The sequence below is a fragment of the Macaca fascicularis genome, chromosome 7 (genome assembly GCF_037993035.2).
Source record: "Macaca fascicularis isolate 582-1 chromosome 7, T2T-MFA8v1.1".
Taxonomy (NCBI): Eukaryota; Metazoa; Chordata; class Mammalia; order Primates; family Cercopithecidae; genus Macaca; species Macaca fascicularis.
In genome coordinates, this window is record NC_088381.1 from 125,934,018 (window position 1) to 125,952,078 (window position 18,061).

Genomic DNA, 18,061 nt, shown 5'->3' on the forward strand with positions numbered 1-18,061 from the left:
ATATAGCAAGAAAAAAGAAATGAATTTCTAGGTATTAATTACATTGGAAATAAACATTAAAATAGATATCTTGATTCATCTTTGGTCATATTGATTTTTACACTTTAGGGAGGATAATTGTGTGATTTATTATAGCAACAGGATAAGAAGTGGTGTGGGTCACAAAGTCTGCTCTCTGTACAGGTTCTTGTTAATAAATGTGAAAATGAACCTGTTAGATGAGAGAAGAAATTAATTCTGCATATGTGAATAGAGAGCTTCCTATATGCTACTAGCATTTGACCCATCTGTCAATACACCTCATAAACATGGAACTTTCACTCCTGATGCTCTCTATCCCAACAACACACAGTTCACTCCACAGTCACAATTCCCAGAGGCAAGATAAAGAAACAAAGTTCTCTCCCTCCAAAGCTTCAGAGGCAATGCATATGTAACAGTGCAGAAAACAGAAGCACAGAAAATTTGAGGCCTGAATCTACTGCTTTGCCTTAGAAAGTCATCTATGTTCCTGCTCTTGGCACTTCACAGGAAGTAAGACTATAATCTATTCCAAGCGTTTGCATTATTTTTAGTTCACTACCCACCTCAATCTGTTCATTTTTAAAAATTTATATGGGTTTTAGCATTTGCTTTGGAATACCATTCATATGGTAAAAATGGAGGTGATAACCTATAAATAAAACAACCCCATTTAAAAATAGGAATGAAGCGGACAGCCAATTAAAGTGTTATCATATTAAATAGAATTACTTTTCAAAGGATCTCAGTGTTTGCATTTTTATTGATTCATTACAGGAAAAAGTATATGTAATTTCACAATGTTTACACTCTGAGCATAGCTGCCATGAGGCTTTGCTTTCAAAATGCTGCTGCTCCTTAAATACCTATTGAAATCTGAATCCATTTCCTATAGAGGCTGTAATAAATTACCACAAACGTGTGGCTTCAGATAACACAAACGTATTACTTTGCAGTTCTGGAGGTCAAAAGTCTGAACTGGGTCTCACTAAGCTAAAACCAAGATATTGGCAGGGCTGTATTACTTCCAGAGGCCTTGGAGGAGAGTCAGTTTCCTTGCCTTTTCCAGCTTCTAGAGGCTGACAGCATTCCTTGGCTAATGGCTACATCACTCCAACCTCTGCTCCCATCATCACATCTTCTTTTCTGACTCTGAACCTCCTACTTCCCTCTTACAAGAACCTTTGTAATTATAATGAGCCCGCCCAATAATCCAGGATAACCTCCCCATTCCAATTTAAAGATCTTTAATTTTTTTTTTTATTTTTTTTAAGACAGCGTTTTACTCTGTCACCCAGGCTGGAATACAGTGGCATAATCATGGCTTATTCCAGCCTTAAACTCCTGGTGATATGGTCTGGCTGTGCCTCAACCCAAATTTCATCTTGAATTGGACCTCCCATAATCCCCATGTGTCCTGGGACGGACTTCGTGGGAGGTGCTTCGATTATGTGGGCAGTTTCCCCATGCTGTTCTCATAGTAGTGACTGAGTTCTCACAAGATTTGATGATTTTATAGGGGACTTTTCCCCCACTGCAATTTTCCTTCCTGCTACCATGTGAAGAAGGACATGTTTGCTTCCCCTTCTGCCATGATTGTAAATTTCCTGAGGCCTCCCCAGCCCTGCAGAACTCTGAGTCAATTAAACCTCTTTCCTTTATAAATTACCCAGTCTCAGGTATCTTTTCATAGCAGCATGAGAATGAACTAATACACCTGGCTCAAGTGATCCTCCAGCCTCAGCCTCCTGAGTAGCTGGGACTATAGGCACATACCACCCTCAGCTAACTTTTTGCAGTTTTTGTAGAGATGGGGTCTTGCTATGTGCCCCAGGCTGTCCTCAAATTCCTGGTCTCAAACAATCCTTCTGCCTCAGCCTCTCAAAGCACTGGGATTACAGATGTGAGCCACTGTGCCTAGCCTAAAGATCCTTAATTTAATCAAATCAGTAAAGTCTCTTTTTCCATGTAGGGCAATTTATTCACAGGTTCCAGATATTAGGACACGGACATCTTCAGGGAGTCATTATTCCACCTACCATAAAATCCATCACAAAGAAAGAAAGGGTTTCTACTATTTTACCTGACCTGAGAGTATTTAGTAAACTGTACCATTTAATATTGATCCAGAAGTTGTTATGAATTACTAGGAAATATTCCTGTCCTTCCAAGAAAAGGTTGGTGGGCTAATAAAATTCTAGACCTAGACACTCCTCAAACACAATCTTCTCACAGTAAGAAGAACAGTGTGAAATACTTGTTCCTTGCTTTGGTTCCCAGGACACCCACAATGCTGAAAATATGTTGACAAAATGAATTTATTAGAAAAAGAAGCAACAGCAAAAACTAAGAGACACCTAGAGAAACAGTAAATAACAAGAAAAAGTCTGATATATTTTTTAAAACTCAGGATCTGAAGAAATCATTTTTAAAAGCATAAAAAATTACTAAACTGGTATCACTAATTTAAGAAACTTAAGCTGTGGCTGGGCACGGTGGGTCACGCTTGTAATCCCAGCACTTTGGGAGGCTGCGGCAGGCAGATCGCCTGGGGTCAAGAGTTTGGGACTAGCACGGACAATATGGTGAAACCCTGTCTCTACTAAAAATACAAAAATTAGCTGGGCATGGTGGCGGGTGCCTGTAGTCCCAGCTGCTCGGGAGGCTGAGGCAGAGAATTGTTTGAACCCAGGAGGCAGAAGTTGCAGTGAGTCAAGATCGTGCCACTGCACTCCAGCCTGGGTGACAGAGTGAGACTCCGTCTCAAAAAAAGAAGGAAGGAAGAAAGGAAGGGAGGGAGGAAGGGAGGGAGGGAGGGAGGGAGGGAAGGAAGGAAAGAAGGAGAGAAGGAGAGAAGAAGGAAAGAAGGAAAGAAGAAGGAAAGAAACAAAGAAACTTTAGTTGTCCAAAGGGACTGAAATCAGGAGTCAGGACAGGAGGAAAACAGATCTTTTTGTCCTAAGCCTCAAGCCTGACAAGCCTTAAAATTTAACTGCTATTAGCCAAAACAGGGAACAACGCAGGTGTTCATCAACAGGTGACCAGATGAGCAAAACATAACATATCCATACAATTGAATACTAGTCAACTATCTATATATGTGTGTGGACATGTGTGTGAGTGCATGCATGTGTGTACACATGTGTATGTTACATATAACAAGGAACAAACTACTGATACATACAACATAGTTGAATCTCAAAATCATTATGCTAAGTGATCTATGCCAGACACGAAATGGTATATACCATATGATGTCATTTGTACAAAATTCTAGAAAATGCAAATGAATCTATAGTGACCAAAGAAGGCCAGTGGTTACCTGGGGTTGGGGGCTGAGGGAGGGATGGACTGCAAAGGGGCATGAGGAATCACTGGTGGTGGGATGATGGAAATGCTCTGCAGCATGATTGTGATGGGGGTTGCATGGGTATATGTAACTCTCAAAACTCATCACATCGTACGCTTTCAGTGGGTGCAATTTATTGTGTATAATATATACCTCAGTAAAGTTGATTCCTTAAAAATCTGACTCCTATTCAGTGGTAAATTTGCATTGAGGAGCATGATCATACTACAGCCCAAATGATCATTTTAGCCTTGATTCAGAGCCTCCTTATAGTTTTCTAAGACCCTCCAATTACTTATAATTACTCACAGATGGCAAGTCCACTTCGTAAGTGGTGAAACTTCATTTCTTTGACCACAATCCAGGGTAGATGCCATATAATGTTCCTAATTCTATGCTAAGGCAACCCTGTCTCCCTCACTCCTCTCTCCAATAAAGTGCTAGAGTGTCTGAATATCCATCCCATCCATACTGAAAGGCTGTTTAACTGTACATGATACCTCCATATTATAAAGTTGTGCACAACCCAAGGAGTCACTTTATGTGTAGATTTTTGTCTGTTTTCAACCTGTTCTGTATAAGTTATCTTTGTATTTTGTATCTTATTTCATTCATTTCAATCCTGCTCATGTAGAACAGAAGGATTTCAGACCAAATATTCATTCACTTGTTCACAGACCAGAGTTCATCTTATTTTGTGTTTGTTTTATAGTCTTTTGATATTATAATATTTTGATACCCTTATAAGTTTTTATCAGTTTCATGTGACATGTTTTTAAAGTAATCATTGCCCAGTGCGTGCTGAATTTGGCCAGAAAGTAATTCAAGAAATGTTGTCTGTCCACTGGAAGCCCATCCCTTTCTATCTTCTTCCTGTAGCATATTCCACAGGAAATCCCAGCTACATTTCAACTACAACGTATATGCCAATCTATAGAGTGCAACTCCCGGAATTACATTCAGAGCAAAGGCCCAGACCAACTTCCAAGTTTTCAATGACATATCCCCAAAACTAGTACTTTTACCAGTTTTTGTGACACTTAAACCTAACATCTGCCACACTGAAGGAATCAGTGTGCCCAGTTGTGAAAGACTAGGAGCATTTTAGGAAGAGTTTCTTTGGAGAAGAGATTACTTCACCTCAGGTCAAGGGAATAGGGCCTCAAGGAGTCACTGAGAGCTTAAGAGTGTCTCCCCCTGACGAGAGGAAAAGGACAGACTGGGGAGCTTCCCTGCTGATGTGGAAGGAAGAGCTGAGGAGTAGCCTGCATCCTCCAAGTCTCTTACCACAAGCACAGGCCACAAATAAGAGAGGGTGAGCATGGAGTGGTCTGGCCACCCTAGCTGCTGAAATGAAATTGTGTTTGACAAGGTAATGCAACCACAAGACTGAACAGAAAAATCATGGGGACTGCGCAACTGCTCGCCTACAAGCAGGGGAAGAACTTCCCCTAGGGAACAAATTCCCAAAGGACAGAGTGGAACAAAAAATGGATTTGTTCGTTAACTCTTTCCCCTGGTGCTACTTGTCCAGCATCCTGGTTACACATATCTCCTCCCTGTGCAGATGTCCTCCCAAAGCCTACAACTGTCTCCCAACTGGGAAGGAAAAACTGAATTTCTTCCAAAAATCAGGCAACCGTGCTCATAATAGGCAGCTGGAGACTGTTTGGAGCCTGGCTACTTAAGGGCATAAATATAAACTCATCGAAGAAATAAACTGACAATTTTTAATTTTTAATTATCAGTTATTTCTTCGATGAGTTTATACTTATATTCTTAACCACCCATAAATGTAGAAACTACCCATAAACACAGAAAATCCATTTTACTGTATAATAGATGGCAATGAAAGAAGGCTGTCATCTTAGAAATATAAAAGGAGGGGAGAAGGGAGGAAAAGGGAAATACACATGACTCTTACCCAGGCCTTGATTCTGCTGTTCCCACTCGAGGGCATCTGGCACCTGGTAGGTAGCTCCCTCCAACAGGTCCATGTTTCCCTGCTCTAAGCCTGGTTCCTGGGATGTGATACCAGGGAGAGTGAAACCTGGCAGCTCAGTGTCACCGTCCAAGCCCTCAGCCAGCGAGTCTGCATCTTTATCTTCCTCATCTTCTTCCTCATCTTCCTCTTCTTCATCTTCATCTTCTTCGTCTTCTTCATCCTCGTCTTCTTCTCCCTCTAGGCAAAAAGAAATCAAAGGGAAGCATAAACATAAAATGAGTTTATGCTGAAACAAATGAATCCTTGGAAATGATCCAAACACTACAAAATAATTGTTTGGCCTTTTGAAACACATCTTTATAGCCAAAGTCAGACAATGTGAACTTTGTAGGATTATACACCCACCACATGTCCTAGAGTTTAAACTTTCAAAACCATAGTTATGTCAGCTCAGTATCAGGTGTCATGTTTACTGGGCGTCAAAGTTCAAGTAATATGATTTGTTATTAAAGTTATTTATATTTACAAGGGTAGTGAACATCCCCTTGCTGTTTTCTGGAGATCATTAAAAGTTTATCAGTTAGCACACTGGGATACTAACAGAACTTAAAAGAAGCTGTTCCCATCCCTTTATAGCTCATAATGTTAAAGGAGACAATTCATTATTTTGGCATGGTTTTTTCTATTCATCCACATCAGTGAGTAGAACTCACAACAATGTTAAGTAAGGAGCACATAAATTCACTCTTGGATCTTGTTCTCTCTAAGGAAGAGTAATCCAAGAAACTGGAAATAATTGCATCAACATTCTCAATCCAACTCTAAAGGAATTGGGAAATGGGATATTCACCAGGAGTGGTCAGAAAGGCAACACATTAAAAATTACCATTATCCCTAGGCCGGGCGCGGTGGCTCAAGCCTGTAATCCCAGCACTTTGGGAGGCCGAGACGGGCGGATCACGAGGTCAGGAGATCGAGACCATCCTGGCTAACATAGTGAAACCCCGTCTCTACTAAAAATACAAAAACTTAGCCGGGCGAGGTGGCAGGCGCCTGTAGTCCCAGCTACTCGGGAGGCTGAGGCAGGAGAATGGCGTGAACCCGGGAGGCGGAGCTTGCAGTGAGCTGAGATCTGGCCACTGCACTCCAGCCTGGGTGACAGAGCGAGACTCCGTCTCAATAAATAAATAAATAAAAATAAAAATTACCATTATCCCATTATCTTCATTGTAAGAGTTAACATTCACAATTTGCCATTTTCTTGATTTTTTTTTTTTTTTTTTGATACGGAGTCTTGCTCTATCACCCAGGCTGGAGTGCGGTGGCATGATCACGGTTCACCGTAGTCTCAAATTCCAGGGCTCAAGCAATCCTCCTCCCTCTACCTCCCACAATACTAGTATTATAGGTATGAGCCACGGCACTTCACCACAAGTTGTCATTTTCAATGCTTCAAGTGGAGTGGGTTTAAGGAACATAAGATCCCCAATTTCATTTTGTTTCACCAATGTTAATCTCCTAGCAACACTTCAAGGCCCCATCCTCACCATGGATGCACCCCTGAAGCCCCTGGTAAGTGCCCACAAAGTTCACAGAAGGCCTTCCCTTTGGTCTCTCCCCTTGATTCTCGGCACAGCAGTTACTGCAACAGGTAATTCTCCCCCATAGTGAAGAAAAGAAGGAAGGAAGAACAACTGGAGCCACCCAAGAATTCTGAGACTCTCCTTTTCTGCTTCTACACAACTTTCTACACACACACTACCTTTCCTCTATCATGTAGAGGTTTTCTAAATTTTAAAAAAATCAACCTTTAATCTTTTTTTATTCTTTTTTTTTTTTTTTGAGATAGAGTCTCGCTCTGTTGCCCAGGCTGGAGTGCAGTGGCTGGATGTCAGCTCACTGCAAGCTCTGCCTCCTGGGTTTATGCCATCCTCCTGCCTGCTGGGACTACAGGCGCCCGCCACCTTGCCCAGCTAGTTTTGTTGTTTTTTTTTTTTTTTTTTGTATTTTTTAGTAGAGACGGGGTTTCACTGTGTTAGCCAGGATGGTCTCGATCTCCTGACCTCGTGATCCGCCCGTCTCGGCCTCCCAAAGTGTTGGAATTACAGGCTTGAGCTACTGCGCCCGGCCAATCTTTTTTTATTCTTATATGTCCTTTAACTTCGTAGGATTAATATCTGTCACTATTCTAAAAATTCAACAAATATTTATCAACCCCCAATGGGTGCTGTTGCAGACACTAGGGACAAAGCAATAATGCCTCTGCCTTTATGGAGCCCATATGCCACTCAGCGAGACTCACAGCAAACAAACAGATATACCAATAGACAGGTGACTCTACACTCTCATTAAAACTGGCAAGAAGATAGAAAATGCCAGGCACTGCTATTTTAGAAAGGGAGATTAAAGAAAGCTTTCCTGACAAGGTAAAGTTCGAACAGAGGCCATACCAAAATAATGAATTCTCTTGTTTAATTTAGGTCAACATCTACAGGAAGAGCATTCCCAGTGGAGGAAATAGCGAAGGACCTAATCCTTAGGCAGCTGTGGCCTTGCTGTGTTCAAAGAATGGCAAAGAAGCCTGGGCTGGGAGGGTCAGGGCAAATACAGGAAATGAGGTAGGAAGAAGCAGGCAGGGGCCAGATCTGACTTTCTGACTTTTTTTTTTTTTTTTTTTTGAGTGTTTTGTTTATTTCAATAGGTTTTTTGGGAACAGGTAGTACTGACTTATATTTTTAAAGAATGACTCTAGCAACAGGATGGAGAACAGGCTATATCAAAGCAAGAGATGAAGCAAGAAGGCTAATAAGGAGTCCATTTAAAAACCAGGAATAGATTATGGTGCTTTGGACTAGGGTACAATCTGGAAAGAGGAGAGAGCTAGTCAGATCTGGGATGTAATGTCAAGGTAGAACCCTGCTGATAATTACAATGTGAGATGCAAAAGGAAGATCCCACATGACTGAAAACGGGATCCAAAAGATAAAGAGTCAAAGCAAGAATTTGTATTTGAGATATGGCAACTGTGTGATGGCCTATGGCATCCAAGGAAATGTTAGAAGTCTAGAGAAGTTTCAAAGCTAGAGATAAAAGTTTGGGAATTGCCAACTTATTAATAATATTCAAAGCCTTGAGACTGGCTGAGATTATCAAGAAGGTGAGTATAGACAGAAAGGGAAATGGTCCAGACCACATTCCTGGGGAAAGCCACCACTTAGAGGGTGACCAGCAGAGGAAGATCCACACGGGAAACAGGAGTAACCACCGGGGTGGGAGAAAATCCAAGAAGTCTGTGGTGCCAGGGAAGGCAAATGAAGAAAGCATCTCCAAGGGTCTGAGTAAGAGACTGACTGTCCCTCTGGCTTGGCATTGGGAGGGCACGGGTGACCTTGACAAAAGTTGTTTCTGAGGAATGACACAGACAAAGGCCAGGTTGGAGTGGTTCAAAAAAAGATTAGAACAGAAGACACAGCAAACAAAAAAATTCTTACCAGAAATTTGGCTAAAAGGAAAACAGAGAAAATAGGGTGCAGCTGGAGAGAGACATAGGGTCAACAGTACGGTCTTAAAATAGATTATAGAAAATAGAACCTGCTTGTAAGTTAATGTGTCAGATCTCATCGAGAGGGGCAATCAATGAGGCAGGAAAGACAGAAGCAGCTGTGGGAGACTATCCTGGGAGACATGGTATTATACAAGGGCTGCATGCATAGACTCGGAAGCCGCACAAATTTATCATGACTGTGTGATTTTGCACATGTTGCTGAATTTTGCTGTGCCTCAACCTCCTCATCTGTAAAACTGACATTATTCCTACCTCACAAGGCTGTTGTAAGGATTTCATTAGTTAATTTGTAAGGTACTTAAAAATAAGCCTGGCACATAGTGGACAGATTGGCTTCTTCATAATGACTAAAAGAAGACAGGATCCAGTGCACAGGCCTGTTTGGACACATCCTTCCCTGCAACGGTAGGAAAAAGGAAAGGCAGAGAAACAGGCACAGTGCAGGAAGGTTATTCTCAGTCAAATAAAAAAACTGGGCCGGGCGCAGTGGCTCATGCCTGTAATCCCAGCACTTTGGGAGGCCGAGACAGGCGGATCACGAGGTTAGGAGATCGACACCATCCTGGCTAACATGGTGAAACCCCGTCTCTACTAAAAATAAAAAAAAGTAGCCGGGTGAGGTGGCGGCCGCCCGTAGTCCCGGCTACCCTGGAGGCTGAGGCAGGAGAATGGCGTGAACCTGGGAGGCGGAGCTTGCAGTGAGCCAAGATGGCGCCACTGCACTCCAGCCTGGGAGACAGAGTAAGACTCCATCTCAAAAAAAAAAAAAAAAACTGGAAAGGAAAAGAGAAATGTTGGTGGTTTGAGGCGAGAAGAAAAAGTGTGAAATAGTCGTGGGCGAGTAAATTCTCAGAGAAATGGGGCAGGACTGCCAGGCAGCTCTCAAGGCCCACTTCAGATGTGACATCATATATCTAAAGTGAGACCTGTTAAGATGGTTGTGAGTTTTTCTCAAGCCACATTCAGCTGCTTGGGTACAGGCATGGGTGGAGAGGTGAGTAGGCACAGAGATTTCACCAGCAGCAAGTTTTACCAGAAGAGTTCAACTGAGAGTGTGAGGGATAGAGAGAGGGTAAGAAAGGGTATTGATTGTGTGTGAAGGAGTCATTATAAAGGTGGACCAGGGACTCTAATTAAAGAGAAGTTGAAAAGGAGGCTGGATAGAGGAAAAATGATAGAAATTTAGATTATGAGGAAAACTATCAGGAACCATTAAAACTATCTGAGGACTTCCATGTCTTTATTTTAGATTCTTCACAGGTTTTCTCTCGTCCTCTTGGGGCTGGATCCGGAAGGAATGGCACCCCTTCCTTCTCCTGGAGTGCCCCTGCCTGTACCCCCAAGACCAAGACCACAGCTTCACAATGTAGCAGGGACTCCTGGCCATCCCTCAAAAGTGACTGTTTCTGTGCTAGAAAACGGAAAAACAGCAAGGGCCAGAAGTGAACCAGAGTGCAGAGTGAGGCAGAACCAGTGAGTCAGAGTGATGATGTGGGGCCTCCATGCCAAGGCAGAAAGAAAAACAAGCAGACAGATATCCAGAGGAAAAGCCAAAGAAGTTGACCAGAAGGATTAAGCTGTGGAACACTAAGGCCCACATCACCTGCCACCTGTGTAGTGGGCACCTCATTGATGCAACCAGGGTGACCAAGTGTCTGCACACATTCTGTAGGGGTTGCCTGGTAAAGTATTTGCAAGAGAACACCACCTGCCCTGCATGTAGGACCATGATGCATCACATCCACTTACTGCAGTACATTGGTGATGACGGCACCATACATGCGACTGTTCACAAATTGGTATCAGGTCTCCAAGCAGCAGAAATGAAAACAGAGAGAGAATTCTGTCACAAATTGGGCATGCAAGTGCCTGGACGGATCAAGGGGGAGACTTGTTCCACAAAACAACACTTAGATTTCCATCAGAATGGTGAAACGAAAGCAGAAGACAGTTCAAACAAAGAGATCAAAACAGAGAAGAAGGAAAAGAACAATGATTTTCACAGAAGCGATGAGCAGGAAAGCAACAGCAGCAAGCTGTGGGGATTGAAAAGGAAATGCATCTGCTGCACAGCCCAAGCAATGGTCTGACAGCTAAAGAAGTTCACTGCCAAAATCTTAACCTTTTGTCCTTCAATGAGGTAACAGTCAATCCGTAAATAGAAACTCTAGCAAGTCATTTCGTAGGTAAAAATGACACTTCTAAAATTCTTTGCGTTTTTTCTTTCTATATACAACTTTGTTTGGAGATTTTAACCAGAAAAAAATCTCAATTTGTTTTTCCTGCCCTGCCAGGTAGTATGATAGGAAACAGCAGTGAGGACGTGAAAAGCCCAGAGACCATGGACATGAATAACCCACCATTAATAGAAGAGAAAGTGGTGGAGAGGGTATGGAGAGGAGGGTAGGTGATGAAATTGTTTTAAAATATGCTAAAGATATTCCTCACAAAGAAGAATTCTGTTCTTTAATTTCACAAATGGATGGGTATGTAGGTGGGTTGAAGGAGGGATGGGTGAATGAATGGGAGAGAGAGAGACAGAGAGAAATGCTTCCAAGTTGTGGTAAATGCTGAGAATAAAATGAAACCTGGTGGTGTGCTGGGCTGGGTGGTGGAAGAGTGGCATGAGCACATAAGCTCAAAATCACTGGGAGCTCACCTCAAGGTGGTGATGTTTTGTGTGAAGATGTAAATTCTCAGCGGGAGACCAGCTCTGCACAGGTAAGAGAAGGCACTGGAGGGCCTTAGGTAGGGATACATGGTTTGGGGTAGGGTTTTAAAATATCCCTCAGGCTGTGTGGAAAATGGGTTATGGGGTAGAGAAAGGAAAGCAAGAGAGGTTGATGGCAGGAGTCCCAGGAAAGAAGAACCACGGTGGTGCAGTGAAGGTGGAAAAGTGGACAGACTTGAGATGTGTTTTGGAGATAGCAGTGGGTGGAACGGTGGCCCCAAAGAGATAAACCCACATCTGGGCCCCTAGAACCTGCAAATGTGACCTCGTTTTGGTAAAAGAATCTTTGCAAGTACAAGTAAGTTAAAGATTTGGGGATGAAATAGTCTTGGATTATCTTGGTGGACCTTAAGTACAATGACAAAAAGTCCTTATAAGAGTAAGGCGGAGGTCAGGCACTGTGGCTCACACCTGTAATCCCAGCACTTTGGGAGGCCAAGGCAGGTGGATCACCTGAGGTCAGGAGCTCAAGACCAGACAGACCAATGTGGAGAAACCTTGTCTCTACTAAAAATACAAAATTAGCTAGGCGTGGTGATGCATGCCTGCAATCCCAGCTACACGGGAGGCTGACACAGGAGAATTGCTTAAACCTGGGAGGTGCAGGTTGCAGTGAGCCGAGATCGCACCATTACACTCCAGCCTGGGCAACAAGATCAAAACTCCACCTCAAAAAAAAAGTAAGGCAGAGAAAGACTTGAGATACAGACACAGAGACAAAGAGAAAGTTATGTGGAGAGGGAGGCAGACACTGGAGTGATACAGCCATAAGCTGAGGAATACTTGAGCCACTAGAAGCTGGAAGAGGCAGGAAGGATCCTCTCTGCTATGGTCTGCATGCATCCTCCAAAATTCAAGTTTGTAAATTAATAGACTGGTGCCCTTATAAAAAGGGCTATGGGAGTGGGCTCATGCTCTTCTGCTCTTCCACCACATGAGGATGCAGCAAGAAGACCCCTGCCAGATGCTGGCACCTTGGTCTTGGACTTATCCTCCAGAACTATGAGGAAATAAATTTCTATTATTCATAAAACCAAACCCCCGTCCCTCTCCCTGCCAAAAAAAAAAACCCTATTTAAAGACTTTGTGGCCTTTCCTCCTATAGACAGCAACTGTCTAAAAAGATCACTATTTTTTTTTTTTTTTTTTTTGAGATGGAGTCTTGCTCTGTCACCCAACCTGGAGTGCAGTAATGTGCACACGGCTCACTACAGCCTCAGCCTCCTGGGTTCAAGTGATCCTCCCAAAGTGCTGGATTACAGCTGTGAGCCACTGTGTCTGACCCCATTTATTTATTTTTGAAGCATTATAAAATTAATGTTAGTGTCCTTTGCTCCCCACAAACCTAAGAGGTTTGTATTGATAAAACAATTGTAACTATACAATCCTGATCTCCCAGGATCACTGTTCTCTGACCACTACCATCCACCAATGACAACTTCTACTTGGTCCCCAACACCTTCAGCCAATCTCTTCTCTTTAAAGCATAGAATTATAAAAAATGAAAGGAACCTCAAAAGTCACTTTACTCCAACCTATTATCTATCCCAAAGAGAGGGTTGCAGGTAAGCAAGCCTAGCCCAACAAGAAGGCTGGTACCTTTATAATGTGACTTGGAGGATGCTGCTAGGGTCAACATGTCTCATAAACTCTCCCACACTCACTCACATTGGCAGAGACTTCCTTCTCCTTCTCTCTGCCCTGAAATGTCCAACATGAGATGCCTTCCTCTGTGTCAGACAATAAAACCGAGGAGTACTCTCTCTAGAAACTTCTTATTGAGTAGTATACAATTTATATTATGGGAAAGTAAGGAAGGTCTCTGATTTACATGCGGGATACAACAGGAAAGCTTTCTACTTGTACTACCAGCTTCACCCTTCAGCACAAAGCAACTTATAAGATTTACTATTTGTCCTTTTAATATTTACAAAATCATAGAGCTAGCCTGAGAAGACAGCTATAGAAAAAGAAAGTTTTGGTAACTGCGTGGAGAAGATAGAAGGAAGTCAACCTTATTAGAATGAGGTTTCTCTTTTAGTCTACCTTATTCTCTCATAATCTTTTTCTGCCAGAAAATGTTCTTTTTAGGAGCCTACAATTATTTTATAGCCATTAAACATCTTCAGTTGTATGTCACCTGTACCCTGCTTCAATTACCAACAGAACCTGACTACTATTACAGATCAGTAACAAAAAGGTATTATCACCCTTCTTCAAATTAGCAAACTAATATATGTTATAGTAACTTGAACCAGAAAGGTAGAAAACTATCCAATAAAGGAAAGATGGTCTTGTCCCCTGTTGTATCACCAGTGACTAGTAAGTACTTGGCAATCAATAGCGCTCAATAAGTATTTTCTGAAAGAATGAATGAATGAATGAATGAATACATGAAAAAATGCATAAACAATGAGATAGATGCAGTTTTTTAAACCCAGATCTAAGGAATCACAGAGTAACACTTAATAAACAATCAGTAACACATTCCTCTGAATACTCTTGCAACCACAAAGGCAACATAGAAGACCAACAGGCGTAAAACAAACCAGAGTTCATCTTCCATTCATAAAAACTGAAGAGAAAGTCATCTGTATTTCAGCCAGTCTTTCAATTAGTTACACCCAAGATAAATAATGACATCATGAACATCTCTGAACACAACAAACAATGACATGCCATAAACGTTCAGCAAATAAAACTATGCCAAAAATAACAGGATCCCTGGCCCAAGAACTAAAATTAAAGAACTCAATCAAATAACACTACCAAGTTATATTTAAAGGTTAGAGGGTAATGCCTAAGTTTTGCAATTTTGTTTAAATAAACCCCGAATTTTATTTTCATTCATCTGAACTTCAAATAAGCATGAGGTCAAGGTAAAAGACACATACACACAATTATTCCAAATAGAAATAGCATAGAGAAAGAAAACTGAACCTCTAAAAAGAAACAATTGGGCTAGACATGGTGGCTCACGCCTATAATCCCAACACTTTGGGAGGCCAAAGCGGGTGGATCACGACGAGTTCAGGAGATTGAGACCATCCTGGCCGACATGGTAAAACTCCATCTCTGCTAAAACTACGAAAATTAGCCAGGCATGGTGGTGCATGCCTGTAGTCCCAGCCACTTGAGAAGCTAAGGCAGGAGAATCACTTGAACCCAGGACGCGGAGCTTGCAGTGAGCCGAGATCAAGCCACTGCACTCCAGCCTGGGCGACAGAGTAAGACTCCATGTCAAAAAAAAAAAAGAAAAAAAAGAAAAAGAAAAGAAAAGGAAAAGAAAGAAAGAAAGAAGAAAGAAAGAAAGAATTAATCTTGATTTACTATGCAGAGCAGATATATGTCCTATGTCAATAACCAGTAATAATGCTCAAAGACGTAAAGTTATATTTGTTCTGACAATCTCTAAAAACATTGCAATCCAGGAAAGGAAGGTTCAGAGAGTTCAGCCTGAAAAGTTCCTTCTAGTCAAGTTACCTAGAATTGGAAAGTTCATCCTCGTAACTGACACTTCTTTTTCACAAGTTGCTGTGGCACTGATTATGTCATAACACCAAACACTAACAGCGACCCTAGCAGCAAAGGGGCAGGAAGAATGGTTTCTAAGTAACCATCTCTCTTCACAGCCAAAATCCTCCCAACAAACTGCACTGTTTCCACTCCCAAACACATAACCCACATTATGAAAAATTCCCTTTTCACTCTTGTTGAACCAGCATCTCCTTAGAAGACATGTTCCACTGAGTCCAGCATGCACAGGCAGGAATGATGGGCTCCTTGCCATGGAGCTGATGGATTTTTCCATAGCATCCTTACCGAGATCAAGTCACTTGGGATTAATCTGTTGCTCCTGCTAGCATGTCCACCATCAAGAATTCCGACACTTAACAATAGCGAAAAACCTGGATGAGATGTCAGCCAAAACCCTAACTTAGGTGTTCCGACAGTAGATGGTTCAGCATGCAAGAGGGACTGGGACATAGTTCAATTTCTGACTGCTGTACTTGAGGTGAACTGAAACAGTTAAGAATAAAACTAAGAAACGTTAAACAGAAATGTCAGAGAACAGTGCCACATGGCCAAGAGATGCTTAGTGATATTAAACAGTGCGTCCACAGCTCAAATAGAGAAATGTCCTGTTGCAAGTGGCAGGCAGACAAAATGTGTCTACACGGTACGCTCTCTAAGCCAACTTTATCTGTCTGGCAGATCTCTGACAATCTCTTAACAGCTGTTCAAAGCTCACGACAATACTTTGTACTTACATGGGGCTTTCCTTCCAAGAGACTCAAACGGTTTTTCAGGTTTTATTCTCCAAACTTACATTGTTAGCTAATAGGGAACAAAGTTTATAAGTTTTGTTTTACTTACAGGCTACTTGGTCGGTGAAAAAAAAAACCACCTTGGATGCTCAAATATCACAGCAGAGGCTTAAATGAGCTTGTGCAAACCTAGAACTTTTGCCTCTCCAGATCAGACCTGTTTTCTTTATTCATTGCAAATATTTCTGTCTAGGGTTACCAAAATCGAGAGTTTTCACTTTGTTCAGGACCAGAATCATAGGTTAACTCTCAACAAAATCAATAAACTATATGGGAGAAATTTTGCCCTATGACCCTGAGTAATTTGAGTAACCTGACTCTGCTACAAACATGTGTTGTTTAATAGACAGTTCCCACCAAAGGTGCTCCGTTTCTCTCACTGCATTTTTATCACAGCTTTGGCTTTTTTAGGCCTCCAGAAGATACAGAAGCAGCTAGCACTTCCAGGCTGTTACTAAGGCATCAAAGAGAGAAAAAGCCTTGGTTTAGAATGTGTCATCCCAACAATGACGGCAGGAAGAACCAGAGCAGGAACACCTGTTCCCCAACATCTACTGTCTATTCTTGACTTTCAAGGAGAATAGGGTCTCACCTGTATTTTCTGCCTTTTTGGAATAGCAATGATTAGTTTGAATCATCATCTTTTGTCTACTTATTCATGAGTTTTACACGTCAAATTTCTCTTTTAGTGACTTTTTCTTCCCTTTACTAAGTTTAAAATTAAATCTAAGGTAAACAAATTGGAGGCCAGGTGCAGAGGCTCACGGCTGTAATCCCAGCACTTTGGGAGGCCAAGGCAAGTGAATCACGAGGTCAGGAGATCAAGACTATCTTGGCTAACGTGGTGAAAAACTGCCTTTACTAAAATTACAAAATTTAGACGGACGTGGTGGTGCGCACCCTTAGTCCCAGCTACTTGGGAGACTGATGCAGGAGAATCACTTGAACCCGGGAGGCTGAGGTTGCAGTGAGCTGAGATCATGCCACTGCACTCCATCCTGGGCGACAGAGCAAGACTCCGTCTCAAAAAAAGAAAGAAAAAAAAAATTAGCCCATGTGAAAAAGAAGAAGCATGCCATGAAAAGAAACAGGGTAGCTTCACCAGACATGGGCTGAGCACATATTAGTCTTTCTCCCACTTCTATGAAGGGAATGGCTCTGACACATCCCAGTGGTATCTTTTTCAATGAAGAAACATTTGTAGGCATACGTTTTCCTGGGAACTCTTGCGCCAATAATAATCAAGAGCCATTGTTTCTACCTATAAAGTGACTGAAGCCCTAGAAGTGACACTGCTTTTATTTCCAGATTTTTTTTTAAACTTGGGCATCAAATTGGGTGCAAAACTTAAAAGCCAGAAAGAAAATATTAAAAGTGTCTTGAGGATGTGCAGCAACTCTCCAGTAGATGGCTCTCCAGGATCATAAGGTTCTAAGGGATACTAGAATTTTCTGAAATAACTACCACAAAATCCGGCTACTCACAATGTTAAGCTGACTTAGAATGTATAGAATTTCATTACATTTCTAAAATGGAAATATTCCTGCCAAGTACTTTTACATTTTTGTCATGTAATATGAGATATATATTAGACTATATACATATACTATATTTATCTTATTAAGCTTCATAGTGAAATGAACCCCAGAGAACTCACTGTTCAATTTAAGAACTAGTATGTTATTAACACTGTTGCACCTATCTGCATATTCCTCTTATCTTAACGTCCTTCTTCCCCTTAAAGCCATACGAAGTTACTGAATGCTATATTTAGGGACTTTCTTTCCATTCAAAATTATGGTTTTAAGTTTCACACATCTTGTTGTACAAAACACTAGTTTATTAATTTTCACTGATATTGGTGTTCATTATGCATGTATGTCACAATTTATATATCCCCAGGTCAAGGAACATTTCGGGTATTTGGTTATTGCTAATTTTTTTTGCTGTTATGAATAGTGCTGCTTGAACACTCATATATGATCTCTAGCATATTTGTTCAAGGGTTTCACTAGGGTACATTCCTAAAAGTGGAATTGCTAGGTTAAAAGGAATACAAGTGTTCAACATCCTAATGTCTAGACAAATGTCCCTGGCTCCAAATCCTCATCAACCTTTCGTA

General features: G+C 41.6%; 1 protein-coding gene and 1 pseudogene across 4 annotated transcripts in view; one reads left to right on the forward strand and one right to left on the reverse strand.

The window, feature by feature from the left end:
- ARMH4 (armadillo like helical domain containing 4) overlaps positions 1–18,061 on the reverse strand; it is a 157,867-nt gene that overhangs the window by 92,012 nt on the left and 47,794 nt on the right. For all 4 annotated transcript variants that reach the window (XM_015453829.4, XM_005561353.5, XM_065548850.2 and 1 more), the window contains one exon: positions 5,295–5,552. In XM_015453829.4, the coding sequence (XP_015309315.3) occupies positions 5,295–5,552 (258 nt within the window). The remainder of the gene's footprint in view (positions 1–5,294; positions 5,553–18,061) is intronic.
- LOC107130426 (polycomb group RING finger protein 3 pseudogene) lies at positions 10,135–11,152 on the forward strand (annotated as a pseudogene).